Source organism: Tenrec ecaudatus, chromosome 1 (genome assembly GCF_050624435.1).
Source record: "Tenrec ecaudatus isolate mTenEca1 chromosome 1, mTenEca1.hap1, whole genome shotgun sequence".
NCBI lineage: Eukaryota > Metazoa > Chordata > Mammalia > Afrosoricida > Tenrecidae > Tenrec > Tenrec ecaudatus.
The window spans coordinates 4,790,553-4,807,277 of NC_134530.1; the positions used below are offsets into that span (position 1 = coordinate 4,790,553).

Sequence of the window (16,725 nt, forward strand, 5' to 3'; positions counted from 1 at the left end):
CTTTCAGAGTTACTCTGTTGAATTCCCTAAACAGGTACGGTGCTCAAAGTGGGCGAGCTTTACCCAAGAAGCAAAACAACTATTTGGCTTTTAGAAGACTTATAGGGCAATTTTGGAGTGAAGGTTTAAAGTTTAAAGAAGACCTCAGAGTTCAAGGTGGTTCATTCAGTCTCAACGACTCCATGAGATTTTGAAATCCTGATCCACACCACCACCCCACTTTGATCAAAATTCTTCCAACAAACTGTTTGGTAACGGAAGCCAGGGAACTTTCATGGCTGTGCTTTCATTTGTTTTTAAAGGAGAGAGGGCAGTTGTGGGTCCAGATGCCCAGAGACCTTTTTAGCTTATTATCTTGTTTTCAGTGATATTTGTTGACGATTACTTAGAGCCAAAAATAACACGGGCCTTACTTTTCAAAGAAATTTAAGTTTTAAAAGGCCAGTCAGTTCAAAGTGGTTGAAGTGCGCACGCAGCCACTACTTGGAAGAGAAGAGCTGGACCCCACAGGGTTTGCGGTGGCCACTCTCTCCGAAGCAGGCCTTTCTTCTGCAGTGCCTCTTGTGGACATGAACAGGGCCACCCTTCTGGTCAACAGAAGGCATGGACCCGCACGCAGGCACCAGGATGGTGTAGGCAGCAGGCCGCACAGCCTAGGTTTGCTCAGTCTTTACAAGGACACACTGTGTTCCTAGCTCTGTTCTAGGTGCTGCTGTGGGTGGAGGTAGCAGTTGAGTCAGGCGGTAGAGCTCTCTGGAGGGCCAGGATGCACATGGGAAGGCAGTGTAGGAGGGGAGGGAGCAAGACCTGTCAGAGGGGCATGGACCCTTATTGTATCAGGGGTGCCCATGGGGCAGTTAGGGGGCACTGATTATCAAGGCTGGTGACATCAGCAAAGAAGGCACTGGTGCTGGAGGGAGCTGGGGCTGGAGAGAAACCCCAGACAGGGACAGAAAGGCCAGCCGTGGGTGGTGGTGGTGGTGTGTGCGCGTGCGCGTGCTTGGGGGCAACAGTGAGCAGCAGGGAAGGAGCAGCCAAGACAGTAGAGAGCAAGCAGCCACTGTGGAAAGTGGTGGCCGGGAGAGGGCAGAGGGGATCAGAAAGAAGATAGTGTGGGCAACAGGTTTCTGAGGTCAGTGTAGGGTGAGCTGGCTAGGCAGGCAGGCAGGGCCCGGGTCACAGAGGCCTGCTTGGAACCCTCTCAGGTACCTTGGATGGCAAGCAGTGGAACCACAGGGACAGTCTCTGAGTTTCACATTCCATAAACCAGCAAGACCTGTTCTGGGCTGGCCTGAAAAACCTGATGAGCCCCAGGGCCACCCCAGGGTCAGCTTGTCCGGTCCCTGACCCCATTCTAGGCCCACCTGAGGACTCCATGGAGCCATCAGACTCAGGCCAGCCCCTCTGGGTGCCTTTCTGGGGAAGTGTCAGTTCAAGGAGAGAGCGAGAGCGGCGGCTGCCGGGTGGAAGCTGGGGAGCACCACCAGGCTTGTAGACAGCCTTTCCTGACATGGGCTGATAACCCCTCAAATGACAGCACATTCAGAGCCTGTAGCCCGCCGAGGAGGTGGACTGCTAAGATCACAAGCAAGGTGCCTGCATTCTTGTGGGGACAGGGCCATGCAAACACAAGCGGGATCATAAAATTCGGGGCTGGGTTAGGTAGGGCTGCCATCCACTAGGCTTAAAAAAGAACCAATCCTGGAGCAGAGGGGTCTCACCACCAGATGACAAGGCAGGAGTGGAAGGGGTTTCTTGGACCTGGGGTCTCTCTGGTGACAACTTGCTAGATCCAGGCTATGGGTAGTAGATGGATAGATGGGTGGACGGGTGGCATGCAGGCTCGAGCTGGGGCCCTGGAGACAGTGGGGGATGGTGTGAAGGGGCCGAGGTGGAGCCAGGAACCCGTGAGAGGCAGTGTGGTGAGCTTCCCGGCCCACTGAGTAAGGCCCTTCCTGTGGGTGTGCTGACCCTGGGTGTCTTCAGACCGAGGCTGCCAGCACAGTGACGAGTCCCTGGCACTCCCTGGCAGAGTGGCAGGGCTCTGTGACACCTGCATGAGGAAGGAAGAAGCCGGCCGAGGCCCTGAGAGAGGCGGTGTGCGGTGATGACCATCGAGTGGCTCCTGCTCCTGAACACACCCCATCATCAGGAGTTGGGGTAACCACTGCAGTGGAGAGAGGGATGCGGGCACCTGGCTGGTGGCAGTCTGACAGTGTGTCTGACTTCTGCTCACAGCCCTCAGCCCTGGGTGACGAGGTCAGTCCCAGGCTGATTTTACAGGGGCTGCCGGGTATCCAGGACACCCTCAGGGGCAGTTCTATCACTTCCTACAGGGTCTCAATGAGCCAACCTTGACTCAATGACAGTGAGTTTGAATTGTTTGTTTGATTTTTGGCTTAAGTCAAAACCATGCTCTCCAATAGACCAGAGCTCTGGGAGCTGGGGGTCAGCAGGGTTAGGCTCCCTCTGGAGGCCCTAGGGGATGGGCCTTTGCTGGCTCCAGGCGGTCCTGGGCTTGTGGCCCCCTGCCTGTGTGCCCATGCTGCCATGCTGCTCATCATGATGGTATGTCTCATCCAACACACCCACTCCCGTACTACCCTCACAGTGCGGTTCCAAAGACCGGTCCTTAGGTGAAAACCAAGGGCGGCCATATTCCTACAGAACTGCCAAATTCCACCCTCCCACAAATGCCACCCCCCTGGGCATCCTGGTCCAGCCATGGAGGCACCGGCCTTGGCCTTCACAGGCAGCACTGCTTGTCTCCCACCGGAGTTCCTCCTGCATGAGGAGGAGGTGAAAAAAGGCCCCACTTCCAGGTGGGGCCTCTGACAGGTCTTCAGTGGGCAGAAATTCTTTTTTGGAGGGTCACTACTCAACCACGTACAGCACCCAGCTCTGCGTCTTGAGGGACTTAACTCCTGCAACCAACAAGCCACTCCCACAGCCACTGTTCCTCTGCTGTGTGTGTAACAGGGGTTCCAGGGACAGGGTCTGCTGTACACAAGACAGTCTGGGCCCACAGGGAGGAGCCCGGGGGCGGAGGGCGGGGGAGGCCTGGTCAAAATGGTTCAAGTGCTCAGCTGCTAACCCCAAGGCTGTGGCTTCAAGGCACTCCAGCTGTGCCACGGAAGACAGGGCTGGCCATTCACTCCCACAGACCCCGCCCCGAAGAGCCCGCGGAGCGGAACGCTCTGCCTCACGGCTCGCCGCCGGGATGCAGCGGCCATTTTTCAGGAGGGCACAAAGAGCAGACAGGCTAGTGGCAAGTTGTCCTGACGTGAAACTGAGTCAGTTTTGACTCACCGTGGCCCTCTGCACAACAGAACGTAACCTCGTCCCGTCCTGAGCCACCGTCACTTTTCTTGGCTCTGAGCCCATCGATGCAGCCACCGTGTCCGTCCATCTTGTCACTGGCCCTCTACTTCACCAAGCGTGACCTCCTCTCTAGGGACTGGTCTCTCCTGATCATATGTTCAAAGTCTGTAAGATGAAGAGGCATCCTTGCCTCTGAGAGCACTCTGGCTGTACTTCTTCCAAGACAGATTTGTTTGTCCTTCCAGCAGTCTGTCGTACTTCCAATAGTCCTCACCAGCCCCACAGTTCAAATGCATCGATTCTTCTTCAGTCTTCCTTAGGTGGCATCAGCGACAAGTGGGCAGCCTACAACAGCAGGCAGGCGTCCAGGGCTGGAACCAGGAGAGAGTCAGGTCCACTCCTTGCTCGTGCCGGAGGACATGCCCTGCCCTACAGCTGCTGCTGAGTCGGGGCCTCTGGAGGAACTCCCACGTGGACATTCCCGCTGTGGTTGGTTGGGCTCCTCGTGACCCCACTCCGGTGGCCGAGTAAGCGGGTTTGCTAGGAGGGAGCTAGGGGAGCCCTTGGGAACCAAGACTCCGAGCCCCGTTCACTGGCTAACAGGAAATGAGCAGACCCATAACCAAACTGCAAGGCGCAGGAGAAGAGGCTGCCAAAGCCTCCCCTGTGAGGGGTGGGGCAGCAGAATGTGAGCCTGACCAGGCTTCCCCGCCAGCTGCAGCTAGCCGGACACATTCTTCACCCCAGCTTTCCAGGACAGCCGTGAAAACGAGCCCTGAGAGCTGGCCCCGCGCACAGGAGAGACTGCTACCTAGGCCCGCTGAGCTCAGGCCTCTCAAAGACAGGCCTGAGGCTGGAAGCTCTCTTTGGCACAAAGCCCTCTCTAAACTTAGCAGGAATCCCTGGAGGCTGAAAGCAGAGAACTTACTCAGTTGCTAACCTACAGGCTAGAGGGGCAAGCCAGCCCCAGAAGCACCTTGGAATAAATGTCTGGTGATCCAATTCTTAAACCCTGCGGGGCGCACAGCTGTCCCCAGACCCACATGGAGCAGGTTCAGCCAGAGGCAGTGGCAGCTCATTGGTAGAATATGCATCCCCTATGGTCATGTACCCTTGTAGCATAGTGCTTACGCATTGGACTGGGATCCACAAGGTCAGTAGTTCAAAACTGCCTGCCGCTCCACGGGTGAAAGACAGGGCTTTCTACTCCCGTAAACAGTTAAGAGTCTAGGAAACTCACAGGGACAACTTTACTCTGTCCTATAAGTTGACTGTGAGTTGGCAGCGACTTGATGGCAGTGAACTTGAATTGTTTGTTTTATGCAGGGGACCCAGGAGCCCTAATGATGTAGTGGTTATGCATTGGATTGATAATCCCAAGGTCATATGTTCCCACCCAACAGCCACTCTGCAGAAAAAGACGTGAGTCTTGGAAACCCATGGGGAGAGTCCTACCCTGTGCTACAGGTTGCTGTGAGCCGGCATCAGCTCATTGGCAGTGAGTGTGAGTATCAGTGTGCTAGCAACTAGGGTTCGATACCTCGTCAGGGCACCTCATATACGGCCAACACCTGTCTGTCTGTGGAGGCTGGCATGCTGCTGGGATGCAGGTTTGAGGTGAGCTTCCAGACTGAGATAGACTAGGAAGCCTGGTGGTCCACTTCTGAAAAACCAGCCAGTGAAAAACCTATGAAGCAGAGCAATCCAATCTGCATGTGCTCTGGGCTAGCGCTGGACTGGACAGCCAGGAGTGGATTCACCTCAGTGGTAGCTGGCCACAGCTGAGAAACACGCCACCTACCCAGGCAGCAGGAATGAGGAAGGCCACTGCCCCATGCTCCTCCCACTCCAAGCAGGGTAGTGGCTTCTGAACCCCTATCGAGGAGGTTGGGTGGCAGCCCTGCATTGAAATGAAGCTTCCCCCAGTATGGAATTTCAAAATATTGTCAACAATCCAAGAGGAGGGGAATTGAGTGTCCAGGTTGGCCTCGGGGGACAAGTGGGTCCTTCTTTTCCAGGTCCCTAAGGTCTGAGGCACACGCCTGAGGGGTGTGTGGGCTGGGCAGACCCCTGCCCGGGAGCTTTTCCCAGCTCAGACAACCCCCTCCCTTCCACATACTGTGACACAGGCCCACAAGGTGGTGACACTGAAGAGGAAAAGCGGGTTTTCTCAGTTCTCTGATGACACCTCAGCACTGTGATCATCCCACGTCTCAACTGCAACGCCTCAGCCCACGGGCTGTCATTAGGTGGCCTGCAGGACGGAAAGTAGGGCAGTACGACAGACACACCGACAGACACACCGCCGAGCTGGGTGCCTGGCTGCTCCTGAGTCAGGGGGAGAGGCGGTCTCCTACACTGAGCTGGAAGTTCTGTCACAGAATGTCAAATGCTGGCAAGGTCACCAGGGGTGGGCAGGTCTCAGCAGTCTCCAGACTAAGAAGAGAGACCTGGCAATTGACATCAGGAAAACCCTGCAGACCATGTGGTGGTTAGAGTTTAAGACAACTAACTTGAGGGTAACTGTGTCAATCAGGTGATGACTCCTTGGGGGGATCTTTTTATCAGGGAGACGATGACAACCTGTCTCTCTCTTGCCCTCGGCCTTGCTCTGAGCTGGGACTCTTGTGTCTGCTGCCTTGGAAGTCCTCATGTAGGTGGCTGCCTCTGGGTGCTGTCAGCACCCCGCCATGCTCCCGCCGACCCGGATCCATGCAACGCCACACCCATCGGCCTGTGATCTTCCAGCTTTCCAAGTCACTTTTCTGTGCCATTGGCTTGCAGCACTTGTGTTAACACTGGGGTCGGACACCCTCCCTCTTGATAAAAGGTATATACGTAGCATGTCACTGGTTTTGTTTCTCTGGACAGCCAGGAGTGACACAGATCATGCGCGAGTCATTGTCCAACATCACGCTGAAAGATGAGTCCCCACATTGGGAGGGCCTCAAAACAGACAGTGGCCAAGCTAATGGGCCAGAACAGATGGACGATGGTAAGGGCCGATGCGTAGGCTGCTGTGAGGGGCCACCAGGAACTGACAACATCCACAGCTGGTGAATAACAGGGGCACGCAAGATGCTGAGCGGTGACAAAGCCAGTCCTGGAAAGGACGTCGGGTTGGCCAAGTGGAGCCAGGCACAACGGCTCTCTGAGGTGTGCCACCCAGCATTACCAGCAGGCTGATGACCGGTGGCATTGAGTGGACCCTGCCTATGGCTGAGTGCACAGGATGGGGACACTTCCACAGGGTCCCCTGGCTGCCAGTTTCAGCCACAGTCAGCAAATGCCACTTGCTATCAGACCTGTCCTCGTGGCTTCCTGGAGGGAAAGTCTGACCCGGATTCCCCAGGCAAGTGGCCTTGAGTAGCCCCTTCCTGGGTCGGGGTACAGCGACCGCAGAGGAAGAGGGTGCTTCCGGAGGTCAGCCTGCAGCTGCTAGACCCAACCCGGTGCCCCTGCTCCAGGCCCCTCTCCTGCGAAGCTGAATCAGCTCTTGTTCCCCAAGCCCTGCTGGCCCGGCCCTTTATTCAAGCCCGAGGAAGCGCTCCAATGTTTCCACTTTGTATCTTTCTGCCAATGTTTCCACTTTGTATCTTTCTGCATGTGTCAGCTCACGGCCAGCCTTCCAGTTCTCAGCTACTCTCGCCCTTCTTTTCCAGAGTGGTTCCTCCTTTTCCAGAGTGGTTCCTCCCTCACCGATGTGACCTCACTGACCCTCGGGTTCCTGTCCCTGTTCTCACTTTGATCCCAGAGAGTGAGGGTGCTTCAAAGAGCAAGGCGCTCAGGCACAGAGAGGTGGGAGCAGCTAACCTATTTTGCTACTGTACCATCATTCTACCTTTACAGGTTAGCAAGCTGAGCACTTGCTTAATAAATTCCTCGCTCCACAACCGGAGGCAGAAGTAGCAGTGTCTGGGGGCAGGGCTTGAGATCTTGGGTCCCCCAGGGTGGAGTGGGACTCCTGCCACCTCATCCATGAAGTCTGTCTCGTCCTACGTGAAGTCCCAGGGCCTCAGCTGCACCAGGAGGCACGGGGGGGGGGGGGGGGGGTGTTAGCAGGCTTGGCTTCTCACCCACAGGCTGCAGGCCCAAGTCCAGCCAGAGAAGCCTGGGAGGTAAAGCTTGGCGCCCTACTTCCGCAAGCCCCGCCCACCAGAGTACTCTAGGGGAAGTGCTCTACTGAACGTGCCTAGGGTCTTCCAGGGGTGGGGCTGACCCTCTGTGAGTTAGGGAGGGCTGCCAATTTCAAAGCTAAAGGTCCTGGGAGGAGGTGGGGCGGGGCCTCGAATTTCCCTTCTGCTCAGCTCTAACTAGTCTTTCAGTTTCAGAACTCTCCCCATCCTCTTAGGCAGAAAAAGATCACAGGCGGGAGCTCCTGGCAGCTGCAGCCCGTGCCCATAGCTAGCTGTCCAAATCTCGGAAATCTCGAGCCGGCCAGACCACAAGAATTACCAGGAAACCAGTCTGCAACTGAGGTTCGGGAAGTGATCGTGGCTCTCGGGCGCTCATAGGCAGGCGCGCCACACTGAGCAGAGGACCTGTAAGCCTGCATCTCTTTAGTGGGTTCAACTGCATTCTCCGCAGGAATGCCACTCCTCCCCGCACCTAATCCAAGATGTACCACAGACCAGCCCGCTGGGGTGCACAATGCATAGGAGGGCCAGGAGGATCGGGGGTCAGGCCCATGGTGCTGGGACAGAGGGTGCTATCTTTGATACCTTCCTCTCCCAGGATTCTTCCACGGAGGCCCAGGCCTCGGGGTCTCAGGCACTCAGCCCGGGAGGAACCAGTTTACAGCAGAGACAAGACTGTCCCTACCATCTCAGTAAAGCTGTCTGAACCCGCCCAGAAGGGCTTTCACTGACCTGTCCATGTGGACGGAGCTAAGGAGGAGGGGCCTTGGTGGCAGTGTTGGGCTGCTCACCACATGATCGGCAGTTCAAAGCCACCAGCTGCCTGCTCTGTGAGAGAAAGATAGGCCGTATGTTCCCACCATCATTTAGTCTCAGAAACCCACAGGGGCAGCTGCACCCTGTCCCACAGGATCACTACGAGTTGGTTGGATTGGACTTGATGGCAGTGGGTTTGGTGGCTTGGGTTTTGGTTTGGCTAAGGCTGTTCCCAGCACTGCCACTGAGACTGATGGCAGGCGTCAAGTCCCGTGTGCACAGAGGAACTGCTCACGGTGCTCTCGGGGCTGTGACCGCTGTCTTGTGCTGACCAATGAGCCCAAAGAAACTCTGCCCTGGAGTCAGTGCCGACTCAGAGCAGCCCTCCAGGACAGGGGAGAACTGTAACTTTTTAAAGGTTTTTTTTTTTTTGAGACTGTAACCCTTATGGGTTACAGAGGAAGAAAGTCTCCTGTCTCCCGTGGAGAGGCTGGTGGTTTCAAACTGCTGACCTTGCAGTTCGCAGCCCAACACGTAACTAATGTGCCACCGGGGCTCCCTCAACGAGCCAAGAAGAGGTGAAAAATGAAACAAGCAACTGCTATCGAGCTGATTCTGAGTCAACTACACTATACAGGGTTTCCAAAACGTCAGGCCTTTACAGGAGCAGAAAGTCACATCTTTTTTCCTGCAGAGCCGCTGATGGGTTTGAACTCCTGAGCCTGCAGTTGGCAGTCCAGTGTCTAACCCATTATGCTGCCTGCGTCAGGCCAGGTAGCTCCTTATTGCATCCTTGACCACCACCAGCCGTGGCCTTGACCCACCCCCTGCAGTTGTGAAGGCCACATGGTCTCAGGACCCTGCTGCGGTGCACAGAAGGGCAGTGTTGCCTCCAGGCAGGAAGGGAAGGTGCAGGTCAGGAAGCACCAGCTACAAAGAGACACTCTGGGATTTCCAGAATGGCTGGTTACCTGTGTTTTGAAAACTAAGAAAACTGGGCAGCTACTACAAGACTGGAGTACAAGGTGCCCTGGTGGCGTAGTGTTTATGCATCGGGCTGCAATCTGAATGGTTGGCAGTTCAAAACCACCAGCTGTTCTTCAGGAGAAAGATGGAGCTTTCTACTCCCATAAGCAGTTTACAATCTCTGAAACCCACAGGGGGGTTGTGATAAGTTGGCATTGACTCGGTGTGCACTCAGGCCCACGTACATATGCATGCAAAAACCAAACCCAAAAAGGTAGGTCCTCAACGAGGTGGACTGACACCATGGCCCTAACAACAGGCTCGGGCATGGAAACAATTGTGAGGATGGTACAGGGCTGGGCAGTGCTTCGTTCTGTTGTACACAGGGTCACCCTGGGTCAAGACGGACTGGATGGCACCTAACAACAATATATGTATGCATACATGCATGCATGACTACACATGTATGCTTAACTCCATACACGCACGTAACGGCACATACTTATACACACAGTCACAAGCAAACATACACACGTACGTGATTACACACACAAGGGAGTTTCAAGCAGTTTGCGGGAAAATTCCATTATCTTTACATTCCATTCTCATGAACTTTATGAAGCCACCCTGAAGGTGTGAAATTATCTTGACTTTGCTCAAACTTTTCTTCTCTCAAACTTTGCTGCAGGTCCTTCCCCAGAGGTGCTGATGACCTGCGTCTCGCTTCTCGGGGTTGGCTGGAGAGTCCTGTGAGCTGTGGGGTGCTGAGCAGCAGTCCTGGTCTCCACCCACTCACTGCCAGTAACACTTCAGTCATAACAACCACAAATGTCCCCAGACATGGCCCCGTGTCCCTGGGGACAGACTCCCCGTCGAGAACCACTGATATGAAACATAGTGCACGTTCACACGGCACACGGACTCAGGGCATGCCTGTTGTTCCCCTCGCTCATCTAGGGGCTCTCTCGGGGACCCGCCTTCCTCTCGGGCAGTCTGTGCCAAGGAGGACAGGGGACAAACAGCAAACTGACACGGCAGCAGGGGCCCCAGGGATGTGCTGTGGAAAAGCCCAGGCCTGAGGCCAGCTCCACACAGAACCAAGCCCAGGGTCACGGGCCCAGTGCTAGACACAGACACAGCCATTCTGACTCAGAACACACAGAAAATAAGACTCGAGGGACCAGCTTGTCCTGTACTGTCCAGGCCTCAAAGCACCCCATCCTGCTTTCTGCTGAGAAAAGACAGCTGGCCTGGGAGGCCCAACTAGTCTCTCTGACTGGGCTGGAAGGCCTGGCTAGTCTTCTGGCACGGTGACAGCTTGAGGCAGTACAGGTCATCACCATGGATGTCCACCAAAAAGTCCACTGCTCTGAGTCAATGTCAATCCATAGGACAGAGTGGGACTTTCCCTGTGGTTTGCGGGGCTGAAACTCTATAGGAAACAAATGTCTCAGCTTTCTCCTGAAGGGCAGACGGTGGGGTCCAACTGCTCCCAATGTTGCCTAGCAGCCTAGCCGGTCACCCACTGTGTCTCCAGGGACTAACTCACTCACTTCCCTTGAGCCAGTTCCGACTCATAGGGACCCTGGGTTTCTGAGACCGTCATCCTTTACAGGAGTAGACAACATCATCTGTCTTCCTTGGAGAGGATGGTGGGTTCAAACTGCTGACCTTGTAATTCGCAGCCCAACAAGCAGCCCACTGAGCAGCCAGTACTCCTTCTTGAGTGGGGCGGGAAGGAGGCCTCCTGGAGACCTGTTTCTGTAAGAAAAGGAGCATGGGGGCAGTTCTCCTGCATCAGCAACCCAACAAGGCCCGAGCTTGTTGTTAAGCACCATTGAGGGGGCTCGACTCATGACGAGCCCATGTGACAGAGCAGAATGGGCCCCCGTGGCACAACAGTTAGATGCTGGCTCCAGAGTACAAGACTGGAGTTCAAAGCCGTCCACGTCCATGGGGGACAGATGTGGCAGTCTGCTCCATGAGAACAACAGCCTGGAGCCCTAGGGGCAGTCCCACACCTGCCAAATTGGCATCAACTTGACAGCAGGGGGTTTGGTCTCACTCTTGATGAACAGACCACTAGCCTTTCTCCTGAGGAGCCGCTGGGAGGTGAGGGGTTCATGCCACTGGCCTCGAAGAGAGTACCAAGGGCTTACCTGTCTGTGCCACCAGGACTCTGGAGGGCTCAATCCAGTGGCCAGCATTCCAGCAATCTCCACAGGCATAGGGGGGTCTGAGGACCCCTGGATGAGGTTTAATCTGGGGCTTTAACTCCAAACCCCTGAGGCCAAGGAGCCAGGGTGGTGGTGTGGGTTAGGTGCTGGGCTAACCACAGGGTCAGCAGTTCAAACCTACCTGCAGCTCTAAGAGGGAACTATGATGCTGTCTGATCTCTTGAAATTTTACAGTCTCAAAAGCCCTAGATAGGGTTGCTAAGGGTCAGTGCGGACTCGATGGCAGGGGTGCGGGTTTGGGGAAGACTAGTGGGTAGTAAAGGGGCCCTGGTGGTGTAGTGGTTACACGGTGGGCTGGTAACTGCAAGACCAGCTATTCGAAACCACCAGCCACTCTGCGGGAGAAAGACGGGCTGTCTACTGGCTGAGTTACACTCTCAGGAGCCCACAGGAGCAGGAGGGAGGGTTGCTGTGGGTCGGCATCGGCTCCGTGGCAGTGACTTGCCTGCTTGACAGCAGTCCTAAAATCCCTCTGGTCACCGGTTCTCTAGAATTAGCTCTCACCAGGATGCCCAGAGACACTTGCCACATACCACCCAACAAGGTCATTACCGTTTCCCTCAAGGGGCAAAAGAGGCAAGCCGCCGATGCTGCAGGGGCCTCAGTTTCTCCAAGCAGTCTCAAGGGGTGGGGTGGGGAAGGTGTGCCCACAGTTACTGCTCTAGGCAGTCTGTGTCTGCCCCAAGGTGACTCAGAAGAAAGGCCTGGCGATCTTTACTCTCCTAACAGCCACGGAAAACCCTGTGGAGCAAGGTAACCCGGAAACAGGAGAAGGAACTGGGCTGCAATAATAGTCGCCTCGGATCCAGAGGGACGGATGGGGCCCGGCAACCATCTGAGCATCGGTAGATGAACCCTGACGGAAAAGCAAAGGAAGGAGGAACCGAATCCCAAATTCTTAGCCAGACTCCAGACTCTCTTCCGGGATCTGCCGAGATGGGAGGGACCCCTGCATCTATCACGTGCAGAGAATCTTCAAACCCTGAACTGGAAGGAGCCCCCAGAGTCATCCTTAAATTAAAGAAGAGTCGTGCTGAATTGGTCACGTATGCTCGCCACCGGCACTGCAAAACCGAACGTGAGCTCACGTGGGTAGCAGCCGCTTGGGAGCAGAGATGGGAGGTTTGGGGGGCAGCGAGTCTGAGCCAGCGGGGGTGAAATGAACAGTTTGAGTGTGTAGAGCAGCGGTTCTCAGCCTTCCTGATGCCGCGACCCTTTAATATAGGTCCTCATCTGGTGGTGACCCCAACCATAAAATTATTTCCGTTGATACTTCATCACTGTCATTTTGCTGCTATTATAAAGCAGGCGACCCCCATAGGAGTCCTGACGCACAGGTTGAGAACCGCTGGTGTAGAGAGAAGGGACACACCCCGCGACAAATGGGATCCACATTACTGGATTAGACATGTAGAAGCGGAGAAGTGAGTGTCCGTTCACCTGTGTACACTTTCACCCAAACAAAAATTAAACCAAAGTTGACCAACGGTTACCGTAGATGGAGGAGGAAGTTTTTGCTGCAGGGCAATTTGGAAAAGGGTATTAATAATGGCTTCACAGCATGAAGTCTAATCAGTGGCACCGAATTATACAAGTAGAAACTGCTGAATTGGAGGTGGTTTTGCTGTGTATCTTTATGCCGCAATTTTCAAAAGTACACTGATAACAATGAGTGTAAGAAGAAAATGTTCTCACATCAATTGTGGCCATGACTGTACAACGCTTCTTGTTATGACTGAACTATGGAACTGCAAGATGTGGGTGCAGTGCCAACAAGACTGCTCACAATACATGAAGTGTCACCCAGACCAGAACCCCAGGGCACGTCCTTCCACTGAGCACTGCAGCTGTGAGTCAGAATCAGCACCCCGCCACAGGCTTCTCTCCCCATGGTGCCTTCTCCTTCCTCCCAAGCGGTGGGTGGAGCCCACACAATTCCTGGGATCACTATTCAGTCCTCCAGGGAGGCCTAGCCACCCACATTCCACACACGGAGGGCACGTAACCTGGGATGCACGGACCAATCAGTTCCAAGGGCGTGTGCGGAGGGGTCTCTCTGAAATGACTGCACACACCTCAGCTTTGCCCCGTTTTCTAGAAGTGGCCCCCCCGCTTACAGTCACACATGGGAAATGGCAGGGCTGGACTTTCCAAAAACCCTACTGCGTCGCCTCACGGGAACACCGAGTGTCACATCACAATGGACTGAGCATTCCCACGCCTGGGAGCCGAGCCTCTAAACCACTCAATCCTACCCACAAGCAAAGTTGCTTACGGGCTAGGCAGTGTGGTACGTGTGAGCATGAAAATCTTAGCAACAATCTAAATGTCCTTTAGTCAAAGACCAGTTAAATGCTGGCCTATGCCATGAAGGGGCTCTGGTGACTCAATGGTTAAGTACCTGGTTGCCAAAACCAAAGGTAGTTAGTGGTGCAAAGCTGCATCAACATCACAGCTAGAAAATTCGACTCGAATGCACCCAACAACAACAGGCTCCGTGGGACAGAGCACCATGGGCCGGTTAAACTGTCCAAGAGACTCCACAGTAGCAGTTCTCAACCTGTGGGTCACGACCCCTGGGTGTGTGTGTGTCTAATGACCCTTTCACAAGGGTCACCCGATTCATCGCAGTAACAAAATGACAGTGACGAAGTAGCAACGAAAATCATTTTATGGTTGGGGGCCACCACAACATGAGAAACTGTATGAAAGGGTCACGGCACTAGGGAGGATGAGAACCCCTGCCCTAAGGGTTTGTGAGTCTCAGGTACAAACAGAATGAAACGCTGCCCGCTTCCACACTGTCCAAAGAGGTTCAGGCAGTCATTCTGGGAGACGAGAAGAGAAAAAGGAGAGGTGCTTTTGTGGTTGTTAGACCTGGGGTACAGGGTCGGGGGAGGCAGGTTTGCTAGAAGCATTGAGTGAGTGGAGGCCAGGGGTGCTACTCAACACCCCCCAGCCACACGACAGCCCCAGCCCAGCGAAGGGTCATGTCCCCAAATATCAGTAGTGCTGATGTTGGAAAATTCAGAGGCTATCAGGCTTGGTAAAGAAGGGTCAGCGAAATGGAGGCTGACCCTCGAGGAGCTGGACTGAGACAGTGTGCAATAATAGGCTGAAACAACACCAGTGAGGTGGACCCAGGACAGGGCAGTGCTTCCTTCTGATGTCCATGGGGTCTCTAATGAATTGAATCAACAAGGCAACACCTAATAACAACAGTGTGATCCCCAAGCCAGTTTACTGGAAATACACAAGGTATACCACAACTAGAAAGGCGGCACAACAGGGAAGCACGTCGGCTGCTAAACAGAGAGGCGGCCTCTCGGCGGGAAAAAGACGTGGACACCCCCTCCCCCGTGAAAAATCACAGCCAAGGAAATCCTAGGAGCTCTGGTGTCCAAGTTGGTTATGCATTGACCTGTGAACCGCAAGGCCCATAGTTCAAAACCACTAGCCGCTCGCAGGGGACAGACCAGGTTTTCTGCTCCCAGAAAGATTACAGTCTCAGAAACTCCAAAGGGCAGTTCTGCCTCATCGTCCTATAGGATAGCTACGTCAGAATCGACTTGTTGGCAGTGAGGTTGTTTTTGTTTTGAGGAAACCCTTAGGAAGACTGAAGAAGAATCGATGCGCTTGGATTGTGAGGCTGGCTAACAATATTGAAAGTGCCGTGGGCTGCCGAAAGGGTACAGTGATCTGGTTTGGAAGAAGGATGACCAGAGTGCTCCTTAGAGGCAAGGACGGCCAGATTTCTTCTGACAGACTTTGGACATGTTGTCCGGAGAGACCAGGCCCTGGAGAAGGACGTGATGTTTGGTAAAATAGTGGAAGAGCGAAAATGAAGGCCCTCCACGAGATGGGTGGGCACCGTGGCTGCAACCATGGGCTTGAATATGACACCCATGGTTGGGATGGCACAGGACCGGGCAGTGCTTCCTACTGTTTTGCATAGAGTCGATTTGGGTCAGAACCAAGCCGTTGGCCCCTACAACCTCACAGCAGTCAACCGTATGGGGCAGTTCTACACAGACAGTTGCTATGAGTCGGTGGGGCCCGTGGCACCAACCAGCAGGCCACAACCATCGTGTGTCGTTGGAACTAAGCGTGTACACACATCTTTGGAAGGCGACAAAAGCGACCTCTGACAGTCTCTGTCTCTGAGCAGAGAGACCGGATGGTTGCAGAAGGGGTAAAGTGGAAAGTCAGCTTCACCCCACCCTCTCCATTCGGCTCCAAGAGGTAAAAAATACTCCTCCAGACGTAGTTTCCCTGGCCCCCGAGTCTCTAGCAAGAGAAGGTTCCGGTGTCGACAGCCTCCGGGTACAGAGCTTCCCCTTGTTCGTCTCCTACTTTCAGAAAAGAGGGGTCCCTGCCCTGGAGAACTCGGGGAGGCAGCGCTGGGCCCTCTGACCCTTCTTCAGGAGGCTGGGACCTCCGTGGCGGGCAGGGCTTGGGCTCCCTCGCAGCGGCCCCCTCACCCCCCCCAACACACACTCGCTTCCCCCCCCCCGGACGCCCCACCCAGCGGGACACGTGCCAAAGCCGCCCCCGCCGTCCCCGCTTGGCCTCCGCTCACCTGGCTCGCCTTGTAGAACTGCTTCTTCAGCCCCGCCACCGACATACTGCCTCCCGCCGCCGGGCCTTTCGCCCGGACAGAGCGACGTGGACCGAGCGACCGCGCAAGCGACTGGCTGCCGGGCGCCGCCGAAACCTCGCGTGCCTCCGCGGCCCGCTCGGCACCGCCTCTGCCGCCCTCGGTCCAGCCCCGCGCCTGCCGCGGCGCCGCCTCAGCTTCTCGCGCGCCCGCGCGGCCAGGATATTACATGGCAACCGCACACTTCCGGCGGCGGCCCCCGCGCGCCCCGGCCCCGTCTGCGCACGCGCGCCCCCTGCAGGCCGGGGAGCTCCTGCGCACTGGGCCCACCGGGGGAGAGGCCGCCAGCACCAAAGAGTAGGCCGTTGCGAGCCTAGAGGAGCTCGCGCAGCTGCAGCGACGCCTGCCGTTCCGGAGGCGTCCCTAAGTTCCTTGGAGAGACACCTCTTTAGGGGCTTTGGGGAACTGGGGTGGGGGAAACCCAAGTATCCCTTTGTTAATCCCTGGTGATGAAACGTTAGACGCGAGGCTGCTAATCTGGAATATCCAGCTCGTCCGCGGAAGGAATATCTGGCAATAGACTTGGGAGAGTAAACTGACAGTTCTACTCTGTCACATGGGGTCACTATGACCTGGAATCCGACCTGGGCCACGCTGTGACTAGGATGTTAGCTATTCTCAATTCATCTGTGTTTAGCCCCTCCTCCACCCA

At 55.3% G+C, this 16,725-nt stretch overlaps 1 protein-coding gene across 1 annotated transcript in view; it reads right to left on the reverse strand.

Annotated features, from left to right (window-relative positions):
- Positions 1-16,260, reverse strand: part of SH3GL1 (SH3 domain containing GRB2 like 1, endophilin A2) — a 33,089-nt gene extending 16,829 nt beyond the window's left edge. The window contains exon 1 of the mRNA XM_075545089.1: positions 15,996-16,260. Coding sequence (XP_075401204.1) covers positions 15,996-16,040 — 45 coding nt within the window. The 5' untranslated portion in view covers positions 16,041-16,260. The remainder of the gene's footprint in view (positions 1-15,995) is intronic.
- Positions 16,261-16,725: the final 465 nt, after the last annotated feature.